This window comes from Pezoporus wallicus, unplaced genomic scaffold, assembly GCF_028554395.1.
Source record: "Pezoporus wallicus isolate ANWC-B61680 ecotype Strahan unplaced genomic scaffold, APGP_CSIRO_Pwel_v1 contig_8321, whole genome shotgun sequence".
NCBI classification, from domain to species: Eukaryota; Metazoa; Chordata; class Aves; order Psittaciformes; family Psittacidae; genus Pezoporus; species Pezoporus wallicus.
Genome location: NW_026640553.1, coordinates 14,208 through 40,198, shown reverse-complemented (window position 1 = coordinate 40,198; position 25,991 = coordinate 14,208). Strand labels below are relative to the sequence as shown.

At 63.3% G+C, this 25,991-nt stretch overlaps 2 protein-coding genes across 6 annotated transcripts; both read left to right on the top strand.

Moving 5' to 3' along the window:
* Window positions 1–2,426: 2,426 nt before the first annotated feature.
* Window positions 2,427–25,165, top strand: CADM3 (cell adhesion molecule 3). 5 transcript variants are annotated; one of them, XM_057419415.1, is made up of 10 exons: window positions 2,427–2,650; window positions 11,591–11,731; window positions 11,913–12,065; window positions 13,089–13,226; window positions 13,356–13,526; window positions 14,252–14,342; window positions 14,951–15,120; window positions 17,646–17,771; window positions 18,078–18,136; window positions 18,495–19,091. In XM_057419415.1, the coding sequence occupies exons 1-10, from the start codon at window positions 2,575–2,577 to the stop codon at window positions 18,504–18,506; spliced, it is 1,137 nt and encodes a 378-aa protein (XP_057275398.1). In that variant the 5' UTR covers window positions 2,427–2,574; the 3' UTR covers window positions 18,507–19,091. The 5 variants fall into 5 exon arrangements, with proteins under 5 accessions (XP_057275398.1, XP_057275396.1, XP_057275397.1 ...); XM_057419413.1 differs by having other exon boundaries at window positions 18,078–18,143; window positions 18,495–19,089; XM_057419414.1 differs by lacking the exon at window positions 18,078–18,136 and having other exon boundaries at window positions 18,495–19,086.
* ACKR1 (atypical chemokine receptor 1 (Duffy blood group)) lies at window positions 22,183–23,691 on the top strand. The gene is made up of 2 exons (XM_057419419.1): window positions 22,183–22,404; window positions 22,572–23,691. The coding sequence occupies exons 1-2, from the start codon at window positions 22,384–22,386 to the stop codon at window positions 23,526–23,528; spliced, it is 978 nt and encodes a 325-aa protein (XP_057275402.1). The 5' UTR covers window positions 22,183–22,383; the 3' UTR covers window positions 23,529–23,691.
* Window positions 25,166–25,991: the final 826 nt, after the last annotated feature.

The following is a 25,991-nucleotide window of genomic DNA, read 5'->3' as shown; positions in this document are numbered from 1 at the left end:
AGACGCAGCACTGGGTTTGTCTTCACTCCCTACTCCCGTGTTCTCTGCTGCTCCCAGGTCAGAACGAGCACCGCTGGGGACCACGGGATGCGGCTCAGCTCCACACCCCCGCTGGTCCCAGGGGGTTGAGTTCTGGCTCTGCAGCATCCCTGTTAGGGCAGCGGGAGGTGACTGAGATCTGGCTGCCCCCAGGAGCCTCTGCAGCTTCCCTGCTCCATCCCAGCCTCCCAGTGGAGCCTCCCGTGGCCACGCTCAGCCCACGTTATCCCCACATCTACCCCCCCCCCCCCCCCAGCACCTCCAGCTCCGCTGAGGGCAGCAGGATGAGGCCACACCGGGAGCAGCATCCCCTTTAGGGCCACATCCAGGCTGAAATCAAGGAGCAGCGATCCGATGTGACCAGCAGAAAGCTGTTCCTCCCACAGCCCCTTCCCACGGAGCGGATGACTAATGGAGACATCCCTCTCACACAGCTCCGTGCAGGAGGGGACTGGGGTGCAGGCTCAGCACCGCGGCACGTGAGGAGGAGTTTATGCTGATGTGTGAAACGTGTTTGTTCAAACCTCCTGAAGCAAAAGGGGTTAATTCCCCCTCTAGGGCTGGCAGGAGAGAGCTCTCGAGTGTTATCATCCAATGGATGGATGACAGCGGATAAAGGAGTTTCCTGGGAGATGCTTTGGGAGAGCAAGGGCTGGACCGTGGCTTTTAGGGATCGGCAGACAAGGACTGGAACAGATTTCACCCCAAATGTGACTGAGCTGCGAGTCTGAACGAGGATCAGTGCATGGGCTGCTGCCGGGATGGAATTACTCAAGCCCAGGGACCAGAGCCAGCCCCAAGCATGTGGGCGGCACAACCACAGAATCACACTGGTTTGGGTGGGAAGGGACCTTAAAGCTCATCCAGCTCCAACCCCTGCCACGGGCAGGGACCCCTTCCACTGGAGCAGGATGCTCCAAGCCCCTGTGTCCAACCTGGCCTCGAGCACTGCCAGGGATGGGGCAGCCACAGCTTCTCTGGGCACCCTGTGCCAGCGCCTCAGCACCCTCACAGGGAAGAGCTTCTGCCTATCATCTCAGTCTCCCCTCGGGCAGGTTAAAGCTATTCCCCTTGGCCTGTCCCTCCATCCCTTGTCCCAAGCCCCTCACCAGCTTTCCTGCAGCCCCTTCAGGCACTGGAGCTGCTCTCAGGTCTCCCCTTCAGGAGCCTTCTCTTCTCCAGGCTGCCCCAGCCCAGCTCTCTCAGCCTGGCTCCATGGCAGAGCTGCTCCAGCCCTCGCAGCAGCTCCGTGGCCTCGCTCCAGCAGCTCCACGTCCCTCTGGTGCTGCTGCCCCAGAGCTGGATGCAGGATGCGGGGGGGGGGGGTGTCACAGAGCGCAGCAGAGGGGCAGGATCCCCTCCGTGCCCCTGCTCCTGCCCTGGGGGTGCTCCCAGCACACGGGGACCGGGTCCTGCTCACCCTCAGGGTTGATGGGGAGCGGGGACGACATCCGGACAAAACGTGACTCCACTTGGACCAGGGCTCCTCAGCCGAGGGGTGGGATGGGGGCCACCAGGACCACGGGGACCATCGGGATCACCATTGGGATCACCGTGATCTCCTTTGGGATAACCGGGATCACCACTGGGATCACCAGGATCACCACTGGGATTACCGGATCACCGTTGGGATCACTGGGACCACCACTTTGATAACCGGGATCACTGTTGGGATAACCAGGATCACTATTGGTATCAGCAGGATCGCCACCGGGATCACCAGGATTACCGCTTTGATAACCGGGATCACCACCAGGAAACCCGGGATCACCATTGGGATCATGGGGATCACCTCTGGGATAACCGGGATCACCACCGGGATACCCGGGATCACCATTGGGATCATCAGGATCACCGTTGGGATACCTGGGATCACCTCTGGGATAACCGGGATCACCACCGGGATACCTGGGATCACCATTGGGATCATCAGGATCACCGTTGGGATACCTGGGATCACCTCTGGGATAACTGGGATCACCAGCGGGATACCCGGGATCACCAGCGGGATCATCGGGATCACCGTTGGGATACCCGGGATCACCACCAGGATCACCATTGGGATTACCGGGACCACCTCTGGGATAAGGGGGATCACCACCGGGATCACCATTGGGATTACCGGGACCACCGGCATCCCCACCGGCATCACCGGCACCGCCGCCGCCCCGCGCGCACCTGCCTCCCGCGGGGAGCAGCGCATGTGGAGCGCACCACCGCGCCCCGGGACGCGGGGGGGGGCCGGCGGCCAGAGCGGGCATGTTTACACGGGGGCCGAGGGGGGCGGCATCAGCGCCGTTCCCCCCCCATCACGGCTCCCCCCCCCCCCCCCCCCCCCCCCCCGGTCCCCCCCCCCCCCCCCCCCCCCCCCCCCCCCCCCCCCCCCCCCCCCCCCCCCGGCAGGAATGGTCTGTTCCTCGCGCTCTATTTAACCCGCGCCGCTGCCGCACCGCCGGCCCCAGCCCCGACACCGGCGGCGCGCTCGGTGCCACCGGAGGCTCCGCGCTGCGGCTCGGCTCGGGCACCGCCGCCGCGATGCTGCCCCTCGGCCTCCTCCTGCTGCTGCTCCTCGCCTGCTGCGGGGCCGCCCGGGGAAACCTCTCCCGCGACGGTGAGTGCGGGACCGGGCACCGGCGGGACCCCCCCGCACCGCTCCCCGGCGGCCCTCGCCCCTCCCGCCGCACCGAGCGACAGGTTGCGGGCGGCGCCGCCGTTATGTGGGTCACGGCGCCCGCCCTGCTCCCGGCGGGGCTTGGGGTTGGGGTTCGGGGGGTGGCTCCCGGTGGGGCTCAAGGTCACGGCGGCTCCGGTGCTGCCCCGCCGGGGCCCCCCATCCCCGCGCACCGCCCGGGGCGGGGCCGGGGCGGCGGAAGGTTCCAGACAGGCCCCGGCGGGCGGCGGCGCGGGTGGAGCCGCGGGGGGGGGGGGGGGGGGGGGGGGCGATGGCGGCGGGCGGAGGTGCCCCGGGGGGGGTCCGGCCGCATCCCCCGGGGGTGGCGGGGACGGCGGGGGCCCGATCCCCCTCGTACAGCCCGGTGGGAGCCCCCCCCCCCATCATCCCCGGGTGTCCGCTCCGCATCCCGCCGGGATGCCCGGAGCATCCATCCCGGCATCCATCCGGTTGGTTCCACACACGGGTCTCGCTGGAGACAAAGGGTGTTTACCCGGCGTACGGCACCGCGGGCGAGGCAGCCGGGAGCGGGGAATGTCATTTTGGGGAGGGCTCGGCAATGGCAACACCCGGTTCTCCATCACTGTCCAGCACCGGAGCCGCGATTCCGGCAGCGTTGTCCGTGATCCAATTGCCGGGAATGTGTTTGGATGAGGAGCAGGTCGCAGGGAGCGGCAGCAGCGTCTGTGTTTTGGTGGTGGTGGGGGGGGTGTTGCAGTGGGAAAAGGTCCAACCACTGTCTGAGCCCCTGCCTGTGGCTTGCTGGAAGCAGGGAGGCAATTCCAGCTTGGGAATGGGCTTCCCAGGGCTGCTGGGGTGGATGGGGGGTCCGAGCCCCATCGCGTTGTGCTGGAGGAGGTGGTTGTCACGGGCAGAGCTGCTCTGGGGGCTGGTGCTGCTCCATGGCTGCGTTCCCATCCACGAATGCCAGGGTTTATTCTGGTTCTGGCCACGTAACCTCCCACAGGAGCCCGAAAGAGTCACAGCGTGTGTGGGTGCTGCCCGGCCCCACGGCGCGGGGACAGCACCATGGGGATGCTCAGCACCGGGGGTCCCCAGGGTGCTGCCTTAGGAGGGATGGCTGTGACCTGGAGTCCTGTGGTCCTGGGGCAGGACACAGCCGGGATGATGACACTGCAGGATTTCTTCCTGCTGCTGGGGCCCAGCCCTGGCCCATGAGCTGCCCGGTTCTCCATGTCCACCACAGAGAAGACCCCGCAGGGCCTTTGGGAGCAGAGGGGATGGATGGAAGATGCTTGAGAAGCTGCTGACGTGTCTCGGTGGTCAGTGCCCCTCAGCACGGCATTCCAGCCGGGACAGCCGCTTCCCAAAGCAGGGATGGAGAAACCATCTCCTCTCCTTGAAGAACGCTTTTCCAATGCTCCAGATTCCGGAGCTTCCACCATGGCAGAGCCCAGCGGAGCTCCTGGGAGTCTCCCTGCTGCTGGAAGCTGGTGCCTCCCCCCGGGGCTGTGTGTGCTTGGCTGGGGTTGTGCTGCTGTCAGCAGATTGCTCCGTGTTTGGGTTGGGTGCGTGGTTGTTCTTGCTCCGAGGATTATTCCCCCCCCCATGGAGATATTCCCCTCCGGAGTTGTGTAACCCCTTTGTTTGAACAGTGCCCGACTGTTGTCCCATGGGAAGCCACCATGTGCCAGAACCCGGCTTCTCGGGGCTGCTTCTGCCTGTGCTCACCCCGCTGTGGGCCACGAGCAGCACCGTGGGGAGCTGAGCTCCGGTCTCACTGTACCAGAGCCGCTCCGCTCATCGCTTGCGTTGCTCCTGCTGAGAGAAGCCTCAGTGCTGAAGGTCCTGGAGCTGGGGCTGCCTGGTTGGGGGGGTAAATGGGGCAGCTCTGGGTCTGTCGATGTTTTGGCTTGTTGGGTGCCTTGTGCCCCATGTCTCTGCTGGCTGAGGATGCTCTGGAGATCGCCTTGAGGTGGAGCACGGCGAGGTGAGCTCCCTGGTGCTTGCAGGGAGGCAGGGGCAGGCTGGCCCCATGCCACAAGGTGGCTTCATCTCTGAAGCCGGTGGAGGTGCTCGGTCAGAGCACGCAGGAGGAGCTTTCTCTGCCCTATGCTTCCAGATGGTGTGCTTCCAGTAAGGAATCATCTGCCCTGTGTGGGAACAGGGGTGGGAGCACAGGGAGAGGTTTGGGGTCCTGCAGGGTTCCCCCATCTCTGGCAGGTGATGGTCCCATGGTCCTGAAGCTCTGAGGGGAGGTATCAGCTCTGGTCCTGTGGGAATCTGGGACTTCCAGCCCATGGCATCAGTGGGATGAGCCCTGGTGTGCAGGGCTGGGTGGTGGGAACGCATGGTTCCATGCGGCCCCAGAGCTCTCCATGCACCTGGGAGCACCCCGGTGAGGTGCAGGCGTTGCTCCATGGCCTGTTCTTTGGTGATGGATCAGCTGCCCGCAGGAAGCACGGGATGATCCTAGGATGAGGATGTTGGCAGGAGAAGAGCATCCAGCCGCTGGCACAATGCATTAGGCTCAACGGGGAGCACTGGATTCAGAGACAATGCATGGGATCAAGTGGTGATCCCACTGCATACCCAGACAGTGAGGGATGTGCTGGCATCACTGCTGGGGGGCCGGAATTCTGCCGCTGTCCTGAGCATGGGCTTGGGATTTGGCTGCTGAGGACAAGGGGGGGATTTGCTGGGAGCTTCCTGGTTGGAGGAGGAGGAATTCCCAACAGACCTAAATCACCAGCCGGGCACCTCCAAGTGTGGGCACCATCCTTATCTGGGTGGAGATGGAGGGAAGAGCCCAGGATTCCCTGCCTGGGAGGTCTCCTGCGTGCTGGATGCTGCCTCTTCTCCCTCTGCCTGGAATTCTCACCTTCCAGAGGTGTTGGGATTGCCGGAGTAACCGGGGGCGTCTACATCTGGGTGCTCCCACCAACGTTATCGCTTGGTTTCACTGGGCCGGGTTCAGCCTGGTTTTACCCCATCCATGGTGCCCCCCGGGTGAGGAGGAGCAGGATGCAGGTGCCTTTGGGGTGGTGATGCTCCAATGGATCCATTTCCCCCTGGATCTATGTGGCAGAGCGGGGGCTGCTCCCTGTGCCGGTGCCTGGTTTGGTACCACCGGTGCCTTGTCTCCATCTGAGCCCTTCTGCAGGCTCCTTCCCCAGCCCCAGCCTGGCCACCGGCTGCTGATGGAGTGGCACAGATTGAGCTGCCTCCTCCATGGGGCCTCGGGGGCGATGCCAGCCCTGTCACAGCCCCGGAGTCAGATGCATCGGATCCTCCTCCTCCTCCTCTCCATTACTGGGTCAGCTCAGCTTGAACCATCTGGTCCAGTTCTCTCCCCTCCGCTCTTGGCCAGGGCCCCACAGCCGTGGAGCGAAGCAGCAGCATCACCTCCACCTCCCCTTCATCACGCAGCAATGAGGGGGGGGTGCAAATCACCTCCTGCCCCAGCACCTCCATCCTCTTTCCAGGGTAGGTTGGGAATATCCAGCCTGGAATAGTGGGTCTCAGCCCCATGGCAGGGGTTGGAACTGGATGAGCTTTAAGGTCCCTTCCCACCCAGACCATTCTGTGATCCTATGCTATGGGGCTCTCCCTCCCGCTCTGAAAGAGCTCCCACATTCCCCCCTGGGCTGTGTGGCCCTTCCCAAGGCAGGGGGATGGACTGGAGCCAGGCTGGGCTCGGATGCGGTGATGCTCTGTTGTGTTTGGGATGCCGGCAGCCCTAAACGCAGCCGGGGCTGCCTCAAGCGAGCAGGCGGGATGCAGGGAAGTGGAGATCCGTGTGGAGGGATGGGCAGGAATGTGTTTAACCATTCCAGTCACCTGCCTGGCGTCATGCTCTGCCTCCGGTGTGATGCTGAGGGTACCGGCTCCCTCCGCCCGGGTGCCATCGGCTCTAACATGGATGGTGGCATCTTTCCTGGTGACCCTGTCGCTGTGAGATCCTCCTGTTGGTGCTGCAGGGACCTGCCTCTTCCTCAGGTGATGCTCCAGGCCGGGCTCCACCTCCTCTTCTTCACCTTAAATGCTTCAGGCAGTGGATTTACTGACGAGCCCCATGTGGGGCGTTATCTTCAGGCCAAAGCTTTTGTGGCTGCTTCCAGGCCTTCGTTTCCAGGGAGAAGCAGGAACAGGTTGTGCTGATGGCTGCCCCATCCCTGGCAGTGTTTAGAGCCAGGCTGGACACAGGGGCTTGGAGCAAGCTGCTCTAGTGGAAGGGGTCCCTGCCCATGGCAGGGGGGTGGAACTGGATGAGCTTTAAGGTCCCTTCCAACACAAACCATTCCAGGATTGTGGACTGAGTGGCTGCAGGCAGATGCTGTGCAGGAGCCGGGATCCCTTCCTCACGCAGGGCTGGTGGTACCAGAAGACAGGGACCCCATGGCCCTATGAGGAGCTGTTCCCCAGAGGTGGGATGTGTTTGGCTGTGTCCATGCCTGGTCCTCCTTTCTGTGCCATTGCTCCATCTCCCAGCCTGATGTGGAAGCTATGGGGAGAGATGGTCCTGGTGGTGTCTTCAGGCCCCTTCACCCTGAGCACGCAGATGCAGGTCAGCATCACGGTGCTTCCCGGGGGAGGGTTTTGTCTCCCATCTCCTCAGCTTCGGTTCCTGTTTTGGCTTTCCTCTCCTTGGGATGCTGGGGATGTCACCTCCAAACAGGACAGACCCTGCAACCACAGCGATGATCTGGCGGGCTACAGCCAATGCTGAGAGCGCTTCCCATTGGGCATCCATTGGGATATGAGGATTCCCAGGACTGGAAGTCACCTGGAAGACCAGAGCAGAGCTGAACCTGTATCCTCACCCCTTGAAACGCCTCTTCCCTCCCATCATTGCAGGAAGCCAGGAGGATGCCCGTGGATGCGCGGTCCCCATGGATGCGTGGTCCCCGTGGATGCGCTGTCCCCTCGGATGGGAGCTGCCAGGGCTTCCCCATGTCCTGCTCCCGTTACAGCCTCACGTTGGCTCCTTGGGCAGCGCTCTGGAGCGTTCGGATGCCTCCAAAGCACGGAGCGACATTCCAGGGCATGGGAAGCGGCGGCTCCCGCGACGCCTCGCTGGGCAGCGGGAGAGCCTTAAACCAGATCTGTCAAAGCAAAGAGCTGGTTCCCTTGGCAACAGCCGTGCCGGAGATTGGCCTTGGGCTGGGAGCGAAGGAACAGGCTCCAAAGAGGAGTTATCAGCTGTTTGCTGTCAAACAGGAGGAGGGTCAGCCCTGCCCATCGCCCGCCCGAGCCGCTGCTCCTTCCCATGGGAAGCAGCCCCCTTTGCGGATGGATTTGATGCTGGGGATGCGTGGTCCAGAGCAGGGCTTTCCCCCTCCTCATCCCTGCCCAAGGACTTGGAGCTTTGGCCTTTGGCTGGTGGTGGCGGCTGCATCCTCCCATCCATGTGGCCTCAGGAGCACCGGGATTCCCTGACGGTGCCTTTGTGGAGCCCCCAGACCTGTGTGAGTGCACAAACCCAAGAGTGGAGCTGCAACAACGCTGCTGCTGCCATCAGGGGTTCCCCAGCTCACATCCCAGCAATGGGACTGATCCAACCCCGGAGCACTGGGACAGGGTGGGGGTGTGAGGAGGAGAATGGGGACGGAGCATCCTGGGATCCAGCAGCACTTGGAGCCAGCCTCTCCTCTCCTCCTCTCCTTGCTGCTGATGGGTTGCTAAGTGCTGGCCACAAGCAGCTCAGGCTTTGGCCATGCCCAGGGGCAGGGTCTGTCAGGGGTGATGGTGTTCCCGAGCTCTGGAAGGAGGATGCAGCTCTGGAATCACCCAGGGTCAGGTCCTGGTGCTCCTTGGAGCAGGACCCTGCTGCAGGAGCAGCAGTGGGGTGGTGGAGGCTGCGACCAAAGCATCTTGTGTGGCCTCGGGAGGACCTGGGGGCTGTGATGGGGAGCTGGGTCCTTGCGCTTTGCCCTTCCCCAGAGCACGCTGAGGGATGTGTCCAGAGAGAGGATCCCAGCTCCGTGTGTGGGGATGGGAGCTGGGCTCTGTTATGGACAAGCAGAGCCCCAACCTGTGCCAGCATCTCAGCCCCCTCCCATGGAAGGGTGCTGGAGGTGCTGCAGGAGGCTCCGTGCCCTGTGGCTCCCAGAGGGATGAATCCTCTGCGTGAGGCCGGATTCCAAAGGCAGCCATGGAGGGAAGAGGATGGAGCAGATGCACGGAAACAAGAGCAGGTTTTCCCTCTCTAACAAAATCTGGAGCGAGTCTGGTGAGGAGGAGCTGGAAGCTGGGCTCCGGGTATCCCAGACTGTGGAACTGCAGCTCATCTGGTGCAGCAGATGTCAGAGCCCATTTGGAAGGCTTTGGGAACCCACCTTGGCCGGGCTGCTCCGTGTGGCAGGATGCGGCTGGGAGCGGAGCTGTGCAGCTCATGTGGGGGGAAGGATTCAAACCCAGGCTCGGAGGAGATCCCTCGCCTTGGAAAAGGTCTGTCAACAGGGAAAGGTGGGATCTTTGTGCTGGAACCAGCCTGAAGAGGAGGAGGAAGGGGACAAGAGCGTTTTGGGCTGTGGGTCAATGGCATCGGAGGGGTTTGAGCTGGGGGAGGGTGTCTTTTGGGGCTGCTTCTGCCCCACAGAAGTGCTTTTGCAGCCCTCTGAGGGGCTCAGGATGGATGTGCCCAAGCACCTCTTCCAGCCTTTGGCAGCCCTCAGTGAGCACTTTGCCCCGCTGAGGTTGGTGTGGATGCACCATGGAGGCTGCGATGCTGCTGCTTCCTGCATCCCTGAGGATGCTCCAGGTGATAAAACAGCTCCTGGAAGGCAGAAGGGATGTAAAAGCCCCCGGGGATGCGGTGCTGCAGAGGGTGTTTGTGTCTATGTAGGAGCTGGGGTGGCCCCTGGGACAGCGGGAGCAGCAGCTCTGTCCTGGCAGTGGGCAGATGGTACCCAAGTGGCCAGCACATCCCGGGCTCACAGGGGCTGGATTAACCCTTGTGCTGGGAAGAGCTGGAAGCGTTCACTGCAGCCGGGTTTCCAGAGCATCCTTGTGCCCCCGGGATGCTGCTGGCACCCGGGGTGGTGGCTCCGAGGCCAGAGGAAGCCACGGAGCTGCTGCAAGGGCTGGAGCAGCTCTGCCATGGAGCCAGGCTGAGAGAGCTGGGCTGGGGCAGCCTGGAGAAGAGAAGGCTCCTGAAGGGGAGACCTGAGAGCAGCTCCAGTGCCTGAAGGGGCTGCAGGAAACCTGGAGAGGGGCTTGGGACAAGGGATGCAGGGACAGGCCAAGGGGAATGGCTTTAACCTGCCCGAGGGGAGACTGAGATGAGCTCTGAGGCAGAAGCTCTTCCCTGGGAGGGTGCTGAGGCGCTGGCACAGGGTGCCCAGAGAAGCTGTGGCTGCCCCATCCCTGGCAGTGCTCAAGGCCAGGTTGGACACAGGGCTTGGAGCATCCTGCTCCAGTGGAAGGGGTCCCTGCCTGTGGAGCTGGATGAGCTTTAAGGTCCCTTCAACCCAAACCATTCCATGGTTCCGTCTCTCCCCATACCCGGGTGATGCCGGTGCTGGTGGTGCCGGTGTTGTTAAGGGATGGGGCCTGCTCTGGGTGGGTTTTGCTGTCCTCAGCTGACGTTGGAGCGCTTGCAGTGGGGACAACAGCGACTCGCAGCAGCCTCATCCCAGCATTGCAGCCGGAGCAGGACAAAGGCTTCGTTAACCAAGTGGAACCGGGATAACGGCCCCGGCGCAGGGATCCCAGTGTGGGACGTGCAGGGACGTGTCCCCATGGCCTCACATCGACCCCAGGCAGGGGACAGCAGCAGCGCTTCACCCCGGGAATGCCTTTAATCCCAATTGGAAGCATCTCTGGTAGTGGTGGCTGCTGGAAGCAGGCAGAGAGGGATCCGGGTCATTCCCAGCCCTGGTTTTCCTGGAGCTGGATGTCCCTGGGAAGCCCCGGCAGCCTCATCCCCCTCCAAAACCTCGCTCCCTGTGGGAATTCGCATTAGGAGTGGAAGAAAAGTGTTTCCCTTCGCCATTCCAAGCGGGAAATGGGCTGGAGCCGCTTCCACCCCTCTCCCGGTAACTGGCAGTGGGGAAGCAGGGCTGTGACATCCGGCTGCATGGGCAGCATCCCACGGGGTGCCTAAATGGGGGGGGGGGGGAAGATGATGTGAAGCCCCTGGGTGCAGCAGTGGCCATGTTCCGTCCTTGTCCATGGATGGAGATGGATGAGGAGGGAGCGCAGTGGAGCCCGTGTTCCCCTTGTCCCTGCAGCACATCCCTTGTCCTTGGGGGGGATACCTGATCCCGGGGCTGCTCTTCCCTGCCCTTGGGCTGCTGGAGCCCTCTGAGGAGCCGGAAGGAAGGACAATTCCTTAGGTGAGGAAGCACAGCCCAGTGTGAGCAATAGCACATCCCCTTAGGAATGGCAGAGAGCAGGCTGTGTTCCCAATGGATTTCAGTGGACCATGGATGCTCTTCCTGGAGGTGGCCAATGGAGCATCCCATGGTGTGGGGCGATGGTGGGAGCCCCAGTTTGCTGCTGCTGCTGGGGTGCTGGAGCGGAGCTTCCCCCATCCCAGGGTCCCTCCTGGTGAATCCCTGTTCCTGCCTGGATCCGCTCATGCCTGGTGGGCACCAAGCAGCTCCTGCATCTGAAGTGGGGCCAGATCCGAGTGGGAAAGCAGGGCTGGTGCGTGCCTGAGAGCAGGTCCCTGTTGTCCCCTGCCCCCTTTATCCCTGTTCCCTTTGCCCCCTCCATGCTGCCACTCAGAGCAGCTGAATCAGGGGGACCCCATCCCCTGCCCCATCCAGGGCTTGGGATCAGCTGGAAATCACCTTTGTCCCAAGCAAGCTGGAGCCCTCCGTGTCCCAGGGGCTTGGGGCCTGTTCCTTCCCTTGGGTGCTCGGTGATGCTGATGGATCCAGGCCCCCTTTAACCCATCCCTTCTGTGTCCAGAGAGCCAGCCCACGACGTCGGATGAGACCGTGGTGGCCGGCGGTACCGTGGTCCTCAAGTGCCAAGTGGAGGATCCCGATGACTCCTCGCTGCAATGGTCCAACCCTGCCCAGCAGACCCTCTACTTTGGGGAGAAGCGAGGTACAATTGGGAATTGGGATGGGAGAGGAGCCAGCTTTGGGACCACGGGGCAGAGGGAGAGCAGTGGTGGTGGTGCTGAGGGTGATGCTCACCCTGTTTCCCACCTCCGTTGATGCCACGTGAGCTGGCAGGGGGGACGTGGTACCCAGCCTCTCACTCACCCCTTGTCCCTTTGCCCCAGCCCTGCGGGATAACAGGATCCAGCTGGAGAAATCCACCCCCAACGAGCTGACCATCAGCATCAGCGATGTGGTGCTGTCGGATGAGGGGGAATACACGTGCTCCCTCTTCACCATGCCCGTGCGGACCGCCAAGGCCCTGGTCACCGTGCTGGGTAAGGCTGCTGCCCATGGCCTGCATCTCCTGCTGCCCATTCCCTGCTCACAGGCTGCTGCCCATCCCCTACCTGCAGGCTGCTGCCCATCCCTTGCATGTCCTGCCTGCAGGCTGCTGCCCATCCCTTGCATGTCCTGCCTTCAGGATGTTGCCCATCCCTTGCATCCCCTGCCTGCAGGCTGCTGCCCCTCCCCTGCATGTCCTGCCTGCAGGCTGCTGCCCATCCCCTGCATCCCCTGCCTGCAGGATGTTGCCCATCCCCTGCAGGATGTTGCCCATCCCCTGCATCCCCTGCCTGCAGGCTGCTGCCCATTCCCTGCATCCCCTGCCTGCAGGATGTTGCCCATCCCTTGCATGTCCTGCCTGCAGGATGTTGCCCATCCCCTGCATCCCCTGCCTGCAGGCTGCTGCCCATTCCCTGCATCCCCTGCCTGCAGGCTGCTGCCCATTCCCCCTGCCTGCAGGCTGCTGCCCATCCCTGCCTGCATGCCCTGCCTGCAGGCAGGCTGCTGCCCATCCCCTGCATCCCCTGCCTGCAGCATCCCCTGCCTGCAGGCTGCTGCCCATCCCCTGCATCCCCTGCCTGCAGGCTGCTGCCCATCCCTTGCATCCCCTGCCTGCAGGCTGCTGCCCATTCCCTGCATCCCCTGCCTGCAGGCTGCTGCCCATCCCCTGCATCCCCTGCCTGCAGGCTGCTGCCCATCCCCTGCATCCCCTGCCTGCAGGCTGCTGCCCATCCCCTGCATCCCCTGCCTGCAGGCTGCTGCCCATCCCCTGCATCCCCTGCCTGCAGGCTGCTGCCCATCCCCTGCATCCCCTGCCTGCCCATCCCCTGCATCCCCTGCCTGCAGGAGGTTGCCCATCCCCTGCATCCCCTGCCTGCAGGCTGCTGCCCATGCATCCATCCCTCTGCGCTGCTCCGCATCCCTCACCGCGTTCCCCGGCTCCGGTGTCGGTGCCCGGCTGGCAGCGCTCAAACAACCCCCCCCCCCCGTTGTGCTCCCACCTCCTCCTGCCCCAGGAGTGCCGCAGAAGCCGCAGATCTTCGGGCACGAGCAGCCCATCGACGAGGAGAAGCTGGCGCGCTTGACCTGCCGCTCGTCGGGCAGCAAGCCCGCGGCACAGCTCCGCTGGAGGAAGGGCAACAAGGAGCTCAAAGGTGGGTGCCCGAACCACCGTTGGGCACCATGGACCACGCTGGTGCCCTGCCCCAAAGGGATGCTCCGCAGCGGTGCCAGCATCGCCCGCATCCGTCAGCTCTGACCCTGCCTTGTCCCCCTCCCTGCAGACGAGGGCACCGAGGTGGTGGAGGATCCCAATGGGAAGACCTTCACCGTGAGCAGCCGCGTGGAATTCCGGGTCACCAAGGAGGACAACGAGGCCGAGGTGACCTGCACCGTGGACCACGAGTCGCTGCAGAACGCAGAGAGGTCCACCACGCAGAAGCTGCAGGTTCACTGTACGTGGAGGGGGGCACAGGGCAGGGATCTGTGGGGAAGGGGGACAGGGGATGGAAGAGCCTCAGCATCGCCACAGCTCGGCACCATCACGTGCATGGACGTGCCGTTGTCACGCACTGGGGTCCCTGCATAGCGTGGGGAAGGGGTTTGGGGTGCTGCTGCGGTCCGTGTGCTGCATGGAACAAGGTTTTGGGGTGCTGGCTGGTCCCTGCAGCCCATAGAGCTGGGGTTTGGGGTGCTGGCTGGTCCCTGCAGCCCATGGAACAAGGTTTTGGGGTGCTGGCTGGTCCCTGCAGCCCGTGGAGCAGGGTTTTTGGGTGCTGGGGGGTCACTGCAGCCCATAGAGCTGGGGCTTGGGGTGCTGGCTGGTCCCTGTGCCATATGGAGCAGGGTTTTGGGATGCTGGGGGGTCCCTGTGCTGTACAGAACAGGGTTTTGGTGTGCTGATGAGTCCATGCACTGTGTGGAATAGGTTTTTGGAGTGCTGGCTGGTCCCTTGCAGCTCATGGAGGAAGGTTTTGTGGTGCTGGCTGCTCCCTGTGCCATATGGAGCAGGGGTTTGGGGTGCTGGTGGGTCCATGCCCTGTGTGGGACAGGGTTTTGGAGTGCTGGCTGGTCCCTGCAGCCCATGGAGCAGGGTTTTGGGGTGCTGATGGGCCCTTGCACTGTGTGGGGCAGGGCTTTGGGGTGCTGGCCCCTGACGCTGCCTCTCCTCCATCCCCAGACAAGCCGACAGCGAAGATCGAGCCGCATCCGCAGTACCCGCGGGAGGGCGAGAAGCTGCAGCTGCAGTGCGATGGGCAGGGCAACCCCATGTAAGGACCCCCTTGCCCCTCGCTCAGCCCCACTAGGTCCCATCAGCTCCTCCTCCTGCTGCTGGGTCCCTAAAGCAGCCTCAAGGTGTTGGAGGTGGCACCGGTTGGGCTCAGAACTGGGCAGAGCCCCTGGAGCAGCGGATCCATCCCGGCTTGTCTTAAATGGGATGTTTCATGGGATCATAAACTGGTTTGGGTTGGAAGGGACCTTAAAGCTCATCCAAAGCCCTGGACAGGGACCCCTTCCACCGGAGCAGGATGCTCCAAGCCCTGTGTCCAACCTGGCCTTGAGCACTGCCAGGGATGGGGCAGCCACAGCTTCTCTGGGCACCCTGTGCCAGCGCCTCAGCACCCTCACAGGGAAGAGCTTCTGCCTAAGAGCTCAGCTCAGTCTCCCCTCGGGCAGGTTCAAGCCATTCCCCTTGGCCTGTCCCTGCATCCCTTGTCCCAAGCCCCTCTCCAGGTTTCCTGCAGCCCCTTCAGGCACTGGAGCTGCTCTGAGCTCTCCCCTTTAAGGAGCCTCATGGAGCTGTTTAAATGTTTAAATCCCCCCCCACCTCCACTGCCCAGCCCTGGGGCCGGTTCCTCACCCTGATCCCATCCCGCAGCCCCCAGGAATTCCTATGGGAGAAGGAGGGCAGCGACGCTCCCCTGCAGCTGAGCTCCGACAGCGTCCTCATCTTCCCCTTCCTCAACAAGAGCGACAGCGGCACCTACGTGTGCACGGCCACCAGCTCCATGGGCAGCGTCGTGGCCAAGTACAACCTGGACGTCAGCGGTAAGCAGGGTCTGTCCCCCGTGGGATGCAGGGATGGAATGGTGGATGCAGGGAGGGATGGGTGCAGGGATGGATGCAGGCATGGATAGATGGGTGCAGGGATGGATGGATGGGTGCAGGAAGGGATGAATGGGTGCAGGGAGGGATGGATGGATGCAGGGATGGATGGATGGATGCAGGGATGGATGGATGGATGGATGCAGGGATGGATGGATGGATGGATGCAGGGATGGATGGATGGATGCAGGGATGGATGGATGGATGCAGGGATGGATGGATGGATGGATGCAGGGATGGATGGATGGATGCAGGGATGGATGGATGGATGGATGCAGGGATGGATGGATGGATGCAGGGATGGATGGATGGATGCAGGAAAGGATGGATGGATGCAGGAATGGATGGATGGATGGATGCAGGGATGGATGGTTGGGTGCAGGGATGCAGGGACGGGTGCAGGGATGCAGGGACGGGTGCAGGGATGCAGGGACGGGTGCAGGGATGCAGGGACGGGTGCAGGGATGCAGGGACGGGTGCAGGGATGGAGGGAGGGATGCAGAGATGGAGGGATGCAGAGATGGAGGGATGCATGCAGAGATGGATGCAGGGATGCATGCATGCGGGGAGGGATGGATGCATGCATGCAGAGAGGTATAGATGCAGGGATGGATGAAGGGGTGCCAGGATGGATAGAAGCATGCAGGGATGGATGGATGGATGCAGGGGATGGATGGATGCAGGGATGCAGGTGCGTGTGTGCAGCTCGGTCCCTGCTGCCTCCGTTGGGGAATGGGAGCAGATGCATTGGGGGAGCTGCTGCAGAGCAGAGCCTCTGGGACAGGAGCAGAGGCTGACGCAGCTCCTGAGCCTCTGTGTGATGCCTCCACGAGCCAAAGAACATTCCCAGCCGGCTCCAAAGCACGAGGTGCCCTGGCAGCCCTGTCCCGTGCTCCCTGAGCTGCTGCTTGCGTTGCATCCCGTGTTGCATCCCGTGTTCCTGGCGTGTTGCATCCCATGATCCTGCATGGGAAGGGGCTCGGTGCTGTCCCCACACCACCTCCCCCTGCCCTGCCTGTGCTCTGCCACCGTGTCCTTGTGTCCTGCTGTGTCCGAGCTCCGTGTGCTGCCCCCGGAGCAGAGCTGCTGGTGGTACCACCCCCGTGTGTTGGCAGGAGCCTGTTTCCCCTCTGGATTTGGGGTTCTCCTCTTTTTGCCATCTCTCTTCTCTCTCTACCAGCCTTGGACTTCCCATCTTCCAGCTCTCCTACATGCTTCAGCTTTTCCCTTTCCTATCCCATTCCCTCCCCTCCTGCGTTGGGCACCTTCAGGATCCCTCCCCTTCAATGTGGCTGGGGTAGACGCAGTGCATGGCAGCAGTGGCACCCAAGTCCCTCTGTCCCGTTCCTCCATCACCCCAGTGTTCCCCCCCTATCCCTGTGGGTCTGAGCTTTATGCAGGGACCAGTTTTGTGCTGCCAAGGGCACTCAGCACCATGCGGAGGCACGTGGCAGCCACGACTCCAGCATCCCTCACCCACTGGGTGTCCCAGCAGACGAGCTCCACGTTGAGGCTCAGTCCCCTTCCCAAATTCTCCCTCTTTTGCCCATCCCTGGAGCATCCGGATGCTTCCCAACCTCGGCAGCCCCAGGCAGGAGGGTCCTATGGGGCAGTCATCAGGGGATGCTGGTAAGGCAGGAGATGGGCTGATGCTCACAGCAGGAGATGAGGAGCAGGACCCATGGCCAAGGAAGTGGGGACCAGAAGGAGCCCCTGAGGCTGGGCTCTGTCACGCCTCCCCCCCGGGGTTGATTCGTGTCCCTGTGTTCTTGTCCTCCTCAGATCTTCCCCAGCTCCCCACCCCACACGTTCACTCCACTCCGGGCCCTTCCCAGCCCATCTCTCATGCTTCCATGGCCACCGCTTCATCCTTCACTCCAGCTCCCATCCAAGGTACCGTAAGCTCCTTTTCTGTCTCTTTACGGACGCCAGAAGCTCCATAGGAGGACAGGGACCCACTCACACCCCAGGTGCCCCCCAGACCCCTGGGGATGCTCTGTGCTCTGTGTGTGCGTGGGCTCTGCAGCCACCATCCAGCCCCGCGGGGTCCTGGCTGCCCGTGAGCTTTGTGTCCATGTGGAGCGTTGTCCCCGTGTCCTGTTTGTCCCACCCCGTCCTGTCCGAGCGCTTCTGTGGCTCCATCCCCTCCCTGAGCTGACAGGCACAAGGAGCGAGGAGTGGAAGGAGGATTTGTCCCTAATGTGAGATCCCAGGACTTGGGGTCAATGGGCAAATCCCAACGCGGAGGTACCCTGGGCTGCGCAGAGCATGGTGCCGGTGCTGCCGCCAGCCAAAGGGGATGGGGCTTCCCATCGCAGCCCATCCAGAGCCGGCACCGGTGGCCATTGCTTTCCCTTCCTCGCTTCCCCGCTGCCTCCTTCCCTTCCCACCCTCCCTCCTTTGCTCCGGTGCGTGTCAGGATGGGGCTGAGCCTGTGCCGCAGCATCTCCCCCTCTCTGTTGCTCCAGACGCCAGCCCCGTGCCCTCGACCTCCAGCACGTACCACGCGGTGATCGGCGGCGTCGTGGCCGTCATCGTCTTCCTCCTGCTCAGCCTCCTCATCGTCCTGGGCCACTACCTGATCAGACACAAAGGTACCGAGCGCGTGGGGCCGAGCCCCACACGTGGGGCGGGGCAGGGGTGAAGGGGCAGCTCCGCATCGCGACAACGTCATCCCGGAGCCCTCCCGGGCTCCCCGTGCCCGCGGTGGCACCAGCATCAGCGTGGAGATAACGCAGCGAGTCCTTGGAGCTGGGGAGCGCCAGGTCCTGCCCTGTTCCTCCATCTCTCCTTCACGGCTTGGTACCCAGCACCGAGCTCTCCCCCTCCATCCCTCGCCTTCCTCCTTCCCCTCCGCCACTTCCATGTCCCCATCCCTGGACTTTTCATCCGCCCGGCAGGTATGTGCATAAGACACGGGGAGACGGTCACATCCAGACACCGGCCAAAGCCAGCAGAGGTGATGTGTGAGTAAGAGCCCCCCACCCTGCCCTCGAGCCCGGCCCCTCGCCGGAGCGCTCCGCATTCCTTAGGGACCACAGGGATCGGGCGGGAGCAGAGAGCGGGGAGGGCAGGAGAGGCACCTTCACCTCCTGGCTCGGGATGACAGCGAAAGCCTCGAGCTCCATCCCCAGCTGGGCTCATCCCAGTGACTTTTCCATTGCAGGCCAAGCCCAAAGGACTTCCCCATCACTTCCATTGTCCAGCCCTGGGGCTCTGCCCCTCTGCCCTGCTTTGTGTGGGAGCGGGGTGACAGCAGCACCCCTCCTGTGACACCAAACCCCTTTGTGTGTGTGTGTGTGTGTGTGTCCCCACAGGCACATACCTGACCCACGAGGCCAAGGGCTCGGATGATGCCCCGGATGCCGACACCGCCATCATCAACGCGGAGGGCGGGCAGGCGGGCGGCGACGACAAGAAGGAATACTTCATCTAGGGCTGAGCGGGACCGAGCGAGCCATGGAGGCAGCGATGGCGACGGAAACCAGAGCACGACCCTAACCCATTGCACCCCCTGCACTTCCCCTGGCGCCCGGCACAGCCCCGGGCTGAGGGATGCGGGACAGGGGAGCACAGGAGCCACCGGCCTGAGCCGCGCCGCTGATGCTTGAACTTGGCCAACCCCTGGTTTCCAGGAGCGGCGGCTCCGGCCCCGCTCGCTTGCTTTGCGCCTCCATCCCCGTGAGTGAGCGATTTCCCCTCCTTCCTTTGGACCTTTGCTTTGGTTTCGTGGCTGCTCTTTTGCTTTGGGCCCTCGGGTGGGAGCCTGGGCTGGGGTCGATGTCGCTCTTTCCTTCGTTTCGTTCCGGTTTGGTTTCTTTTTGAGGTACCCAAGGATAAAATCAGCCTCCGGGCTCAGGGCAGCCCCCGTTGTCACCAGCGCTCGCCCATCCGGAGCCGGGATCCCGGTGTTCCCTCCCCGGATGCGGTGGGATGGGAACTGGGGCATCGCCGCCGCCGGGAGGGGACCCCAGACCCCTGCCCTGATTTTATCCTTGGTGGTTCTTGTCCAACAGTGTCCATATGGGAGGAAGCTGTCCTCGTGTGGAACGTGTGTGAAGGGGGATGAGCTTCCAGGGTGGGATCCGCTGAGCCCCCGGAGAGACTGGGAGCTGCTGGGATTGCAGCTCCCCGGTCCCACCCCAGCGGGAGGGGGGAGGGAGGAGCTTTAGGGGCGAATCCAGAGGAAAAAGGGCCCCAACTTTATACCAAGTCCATTCGGAACCATCTATTCCAAGGTCGATTCACAACCCTCTATTGAGACGTTCAGTGCAGGAGGCCACCGGCCGAGTGCTGGACCTGCAGGAGCTGAGCTGGAGCTGACCAGGGTGGCACAAGGGCGAGGAGAAGGGGCTCCGATCCTGGAGCATCCCCTTCCCACCCTGTCCCCCTTCCCGGGTGGATGGGAGCTGGGAAAAGGCCGTTTCCCTCCTGGCTCCAAACGAAACACCCGGTTTAGTGTCCCAAGGGGTCTGTGAGGTGGTTTGGGCGGGGGGGGGGGGTGTGTTCCAACCTCCTCCTTCCTCTTCACTGCCTCTTCCAAGGCAAATCCAAGCAGCTTTCCTGGCCCTCCTCTTGATCCCCAGGTCATGGGCTCATGGGCTCCAGCATCCAAGGAGCCAGGTCTTGGCGCTCTCCCTTGGGATGAGGCTCTCCAGCTTCCCAGGATCGCAGCATCTCTTGGTCTAGACACAAGGGGAGCTGCCCATTGGTTGGGTGCCCCTTTGATTTTGGGTGGGCTGGAGGAGGAGAATCCTTTGGGAACCCTTGGTGGGTGGTGACGTCGCCTTGGAGGTGAAGGAAGAGCTCCCATCCTCCCCCATGGGGCAGGGGTCTCCGTGGGGTACCAGGTCTCCATGGGGAGCATCGCTCCCATCCAGACCCCACGAGCACGTGGCAGGAGGAGGATTCCCATGGGGAAGCCCATGGTGGAAGGAGCAGGGTTGGAAGAGGAGGCAGCATGGCTCAAGGGGTGAAGGAGTTGATGGTGTTTGCAGCCTATGTGGGGACAGGATGAGGCTTTGTTGGGTGTCAGGAGCACCGAGCACATAGGAACGTGTGGCCCCAGTCCTTGGCTGAAGATCTCCACCATCCGCTCTTGAACAGACATCATTCCTTCAAATCCAAACACAAGGATGTGATTCCAAGTGGAGTTCAATCTCTCAAGTCTACGTGTTGTAGATGATGTGAAGAAAGCCCCAACCTGGGGCTCGGGGTGGGAAGGGGGTAACTGCTCCTAAAGGGCAGGAAGGTGGGAGCTGAGGACAGGGAGGTTTGTGCCCCTTTGAGGCTGCGGCTGCTGTTCCAAGGCTCAACCCAGTTGGGATTTGGTCTTTTGGAGGTGTTTTATGGTCCAGGATGGAGCCAGGACAGGCAGGACCCACCAGCAATGGATGGGCTGGGTGATGCCCATTGTCCTGCTGCGGCAAGAGCAGGAGCCAAAGGGCTTTGGAGGATGGAAGGGAGCAGCAGCGAGGGGTGATGGAGCCCTGTGGTGCGTGTGAGGGTGATGGGCACATCCATCAGGTCACCCATGCGGGGCACACGGCCACGGGGACACAGCGGGGAGCGAGGTGATGGAGAAGCCACTTTGTGAGTGGTTGAATGGATCATGGCGAGGGTGAGGTGTGGTGGTGAGCACACCATGTCATGATAGGGGGTATGTCACGACGGGTGCCAGTTGTGAGCACATCAAGGTGAGGGGTACCCCCTGTGCTTGTCCGGTTGTAGATGGGACACGGGGTCCAGGAGGGGCCGGTCCACCTTGTCCTAAGCCCAAGAGGTGACGTGGGCCATGGAGGGGGTGAGGACCTTGATGCCCCTATGGGGGTGACAGCACCCAGTGTCACCGTGGGGAGGGGACACCCTCCCTGCTATTGCCACCGGGGCCACCTCGTTGCCTGCACCCATTGGCTTCCAGCCCCATCACCAGGACATTGGAGCCGGGGCTGCAAGTGGACAGAGGAGGATGCAGCCGGGATATGGCAGCTCCAGCTCGGCTCCGGCCGCTTCCCACCGGCACTGAACTCTCAATAGACACGAAAGCCATATTTGTAGGGAGCTCTGGAGACGCCGTGGGGCGGCAGCGGGACGGGGCAGAGGACGGGCTGTGTCGTTGTGCTGTGTTCGACGTGTATGTACATAAGGGGAGCCAAGGGACGTCGATGTGACTTTATAACCTTTTAATATCCTGTGCTAATCTCGGAAAATAATCCTATAAATATATCTGGATTACACACACGGACCTGCCTGCGCCTCCTGCTCTGCCTGCGCCCGCCATGGGGGGATCCGGGGGGCACCGGGAGAGGGACAGAGCTCAGCACCCAAAGCAGGGTCTGGACCCAGCCCCATGCACCCCTTTCACCCCAAATCAGACCTTTTCCTGCTCCCAAAGCACCCCTCTTAGCCCCAGTGCCCTCCAGGATGGTCCCACTGTGGCTGAGGATGTTCCCACCGTGGCTGAGGGTGCTTCCACCATGGTTGAGGATGGTCCCACCATGGCTGAGGATGGTCCCACCATGGCTGAAGATGGTCCCACCGTGGTTGAGGATGCTCCCACCGTGGTTGAGGATGCTCCCACCGTGGTTGAGGATGCTCCCACCGTGGTTGAGGATGCTCCCACCGTGGTTGAGGATGCTCCCACCGTGGTTGAGGATGCTCCCACCGTGGTTGAGGATGCTCCCACCATGGTTGAGGATGCTCCCACTATGGTTGAGGATTGTCCCACCATGCGCGGTGGCCACCAGCCTCCCTCCAAGCCACATTTGCCGCTGCTGCTGCAGCACCAGGAGCCTGTGCTTCCCCCCACATTGATCCCATAGGATCCCATTGGGGCATCCCGAGACGGAGCAGCACATTTCCACGCCATCCCCTCTCCTCCCTGCACTGCCACCCGGCGCGCTCCGGGCCGGCAGCCGGAGCCATCCGCACGTCCCATCCACACAATTCCTGATGAGCTGGAGCTGTTCTGCCAAGAAGCCGTCGTTTCCTGCTCCAACCTCCCCGTCCCTCTCCGGTGCCTTCCCGGCAGCGGGGCCCCCGCTTCCTCCGGGCCCTGGCAGCAGGAATTGCCCGCCCGGTGCGGCCGCTCTTATCTCCTGCCCGCAGCCATCACCTCCCTGCGGCGGGAGGAGCCAGCGGGAGAGCGCTCGGAGCCGGGGTTGTGGAGCCCCCCTCCAGAGCCGGAGCTGTCCCAGGACCCCCATCATGGGCAACTGCATCCCGGTGGTGAGTGTGTGCGGCTCCGTGGGTTTATCCCGGCTTGCTGGATGCGGGAGGAGGAGCAGCAGGGACGGGGTCCCCGCAGCGTGGCCCTCGCTGATAAGTCCCTGCCCGGCTCCCGTGGCACCAAGTGGGGGCACATCGGGATCCATCCCAGCCCGTCTCATCCGCAGAGCCCCAGCCTCCTGGAGAGCAGGAGTTCCCTGCTGGACCTGGTGGAGCTCATGGGCAACTTCTCCTCCTATGATGATGCTGATGATGATGGCAATGAGACCTCTCTGGACTACGGGGCCGCGCCGTGCCATAACCAATACTGCTCCGTCTTCCAGCGTGTGGCTCCCCCATTCCTGGCTCTCACCAGCGCCATGGCCGTGCTGGGCACCGCGGCGCTGCTGTTGGCACTGGCCAAGCGGCCCCAATGGTCACAGAGCCGGGCGCTGGTGTCACAGTTGGCCATGGGGACTGGGCTCTTGGCTGCGGTGCTGCCAGCCATGGCGCTGGGCATCGGGCAGGGCTGGCGGCTGGGCACGGCGCTGTGCCGGCTCATGCACCTCCTCTGGTATTGGAGCCTCTTCGCCCAAGGGCTGCTGGTGGCCTCCGGCTCCTGCGGCCACTTCTGGTGCCGTTGGGATGCGCGGAGCCGGCGCTTGGCCGTGGCCGTGTGGGCCCTGGCGCTGCTCTTGGCGACGCCAGGGGCTCTCACCAGCGGCACCACGGCGGTGCCGGAGCCAAGCTGCCTCCGGCGCAGCGTGGACCTCGTGTCCCCAGTGAACCTCCTGCACCTCGGCCTCTGCCTCTGCCTCTTCCTGCTGCTGCCGGTGGCAGTGCCCACGGCCGCGCTGGCTGTGCCGCGGTGGAGGGCGCAATGGGTGCCGGACCTGGCCGCGAGCTGGGTGTTCCTGGCGCTGTGGGTGCCGCACGGTGCGGCGCTGGCCATGGAGCTGCTCCTGCACAGCCGGGTCCTGCCGCAGACCTGCAGCACCTTCCAGCACTTTGACTATGTGCTGGGGCTGAGCGAGGCGCTGGGGCTGCTGCACTGCTGGATGGGACCCGCCGTGCTGCTGCTGGCTGCCTGGCTCTGCCGCGCTGGCACCGGCCCCTCGCCCCACAGCATCGCTCCTGCCCCATAAGCAACGCTCCCCCCAGGCCTTGGGGAGCTGCTGCATCCCAGCCTTGGTGCCCATCTCCATCCCCTTCCCCACTGCTTGGGGATGGCCGCCTCCATTCACTCCATAGGCATCGCCCTGGGGTGCCTCAAGCATCTCCCCAAGGCTTCAGGGGCACCCATGGGGAGGGTTCAATGCGAAGTGATGGGGGGGGGGGGGGGTGTCCTTCTTTCCTGACAAGTTGGGGTGAGCCCCATGCTGGGAATTGCATCCAATATATACGTGTGCTGGAGGCGCTGCCAAGCTCAGTGAATGACCGGGGCTGGGGGGCACCGGGGGTGACATTCGCCTCTGGAATGCTGAAGGACGGGAAGCAGGAGGCGTGTGCTGCTTAAAGGAGCAGGAAAAGCTCATCATGGAGTTCCATGGCCATAATGAAGGTCATACCCAGCGCTGGCCGGAGCCCATGCGGAGCAGCCACGTGCTGTCACAAGGCACATGGAATGGGAGCGGATGGAGGGCTCGGGAGGGGGGGGGGGGGGGGTCTTCTGGTGCCGATGGCTCCAGCCTTGGGCTCCATCCCTTTGTCCCTGGGGATAGGATGGGAGGGTGGAGGTGAAGCCCCCCAGGGCACAGCTCCAGGGCTGCCCCGTGCAGGCGGGTGACCCAGGGCCCTGTGACGGCGTGAAATTGCTCCTCCTGGAATGGGCTTGGGATTGGGGGGTGGATGAAATTCCCCTCCCACCCTTCCAGCCCATAAACCCGGCGGCTCCCGGTGCAACCACAGCAGCCGGGACCATGGCACCACTGCGGCTCTGGCTCAGCATCCTGGCCGGGCTCCTGGGGACCGGGGCACAGGAAGGTAGGGACGATGCTGGGGATGGGGTCAGGCAGGACCAGCGGGGATGAAGGATGCTGGAGCCCGGCTGGGATCAGCAGAGGGGATGTCAGGGATGCGGTGCCCAGGGGTGGCTGGAGGAAGGCTCGGAGGGGACCACATCCCCTTGTTGTGTGTGTGTGTGTGTGTCCCAGACCTGTACCGCAAGGTGTTCGTGTTCCGGAACGACCCCAGCGATGCCTACGTGGTGCTGCAGGTGAAGCCAGAGCAGCCGCTGCTCAACTTCACCGTGTGCCTACGCTCCTACACCGACCTCACGCGGCCCCACAGCCTCTTCTCCTACGCCACCAAGGCGCAGGACAACGAGATCCTCCTCTTCAAGCCCAAACCGGGCGAGTACCGCTTCTACGTCGGCGGCAAGTTCGTCACCTTCCGCATCCCCGAGAGCCGCGGCGACTGGGAGCACGTCTGCGCCGGCTGGGAATCGGGCACCGGCATGGCCGAGTTCTGGCTGGATGGGAAGCCCTGGCCACGCAAGGGGCTCCAGCGGGGCTATGCGGTGGGGCCGGAGGCGGTCGTGCTGCTGGGGCAGGAGCAGGATGCCTTCGGGGGGGGGTTTGATGTCTACAATTCCTTCTCGGGCGAGCTGGCCGATGTGTACCTGTGGGACACGGTGCTGAGCCCCGACAGGATGCGGGCGGCCTTCCAGTCCCTGCGCCTGCCGCCGGCGCTCCTGGCCTGGAGCAGCCTCAGCTACAGCATCAAGGGGGATGTGGTGGTGAAGCCGCGGCTCCGGGCGGCGCTGGGGGCCTGAGGCGCTGGGATGGAGCGGTCCCAAACCCCCCTGTGTCCCGGTCCCAGCACCCCCTCGCCTCTGCAACCACCGGGAGGGAGCATCTGCGTGGTACAGCCATGGAGATCCGGGTGGGACGGAGATGGGAGCTCTGTCATCACGGAGATGGGAGCTCTGTTGGGACGGAGATCGGAGCTCTGTCATCACGGAGATGGGAGCTCTGTCAGCACGGAGATGGGAGCTCTGTTGGGACGGAGATGGGAGCTCTGTTGGGAAGGAGATGGGAGCTCTGTTGGGACGTATATGGGAGTTCTGCTGGGACGGAGACGGGAGCTCTGTTGGGACGGAGACGGGAGCTCTGTTGGGACGGAGATGGGAGCTCTGTCGGGACGGAGACGGGAGGTCTGCTGGGACGGAGACGGGAGCTCTGTCAGCACGGAGATGGGAGCTCTGTCGGGACGGAGATGGGAGCTCTGTCGGGACGGAGATGGGAGCTCTGTCGGGACGGAGATGGGAGCTCTGTCGGGACGGAGATGGGAGCTCTGTCAGCACGGAGATGGGAGCTCTGTCGGGACGGAGATGGGAGCTCTGCGGGGATGGAGATGGGAGCTCTGTCATCACGGAGATTGGAGCTCTGTCGGGACGGAGATGGGAGCTCTGTCAGCACGGAGATTGGAGCTCTGTCAGCACGGAGATGGGAAGCTCCGCTTGGGCTCCACCGACTCCAGCGCTCCCCCCCCCACCCCGGACCCACGGACCCGGTTACAGATCCCGACCCCATCCCGATGCATCCCGGTGGCCGCAGGGGCTGCGTCCCCCATTCCCTGCTGTACCCCCCCCTCCCCCGGTGTCTCAT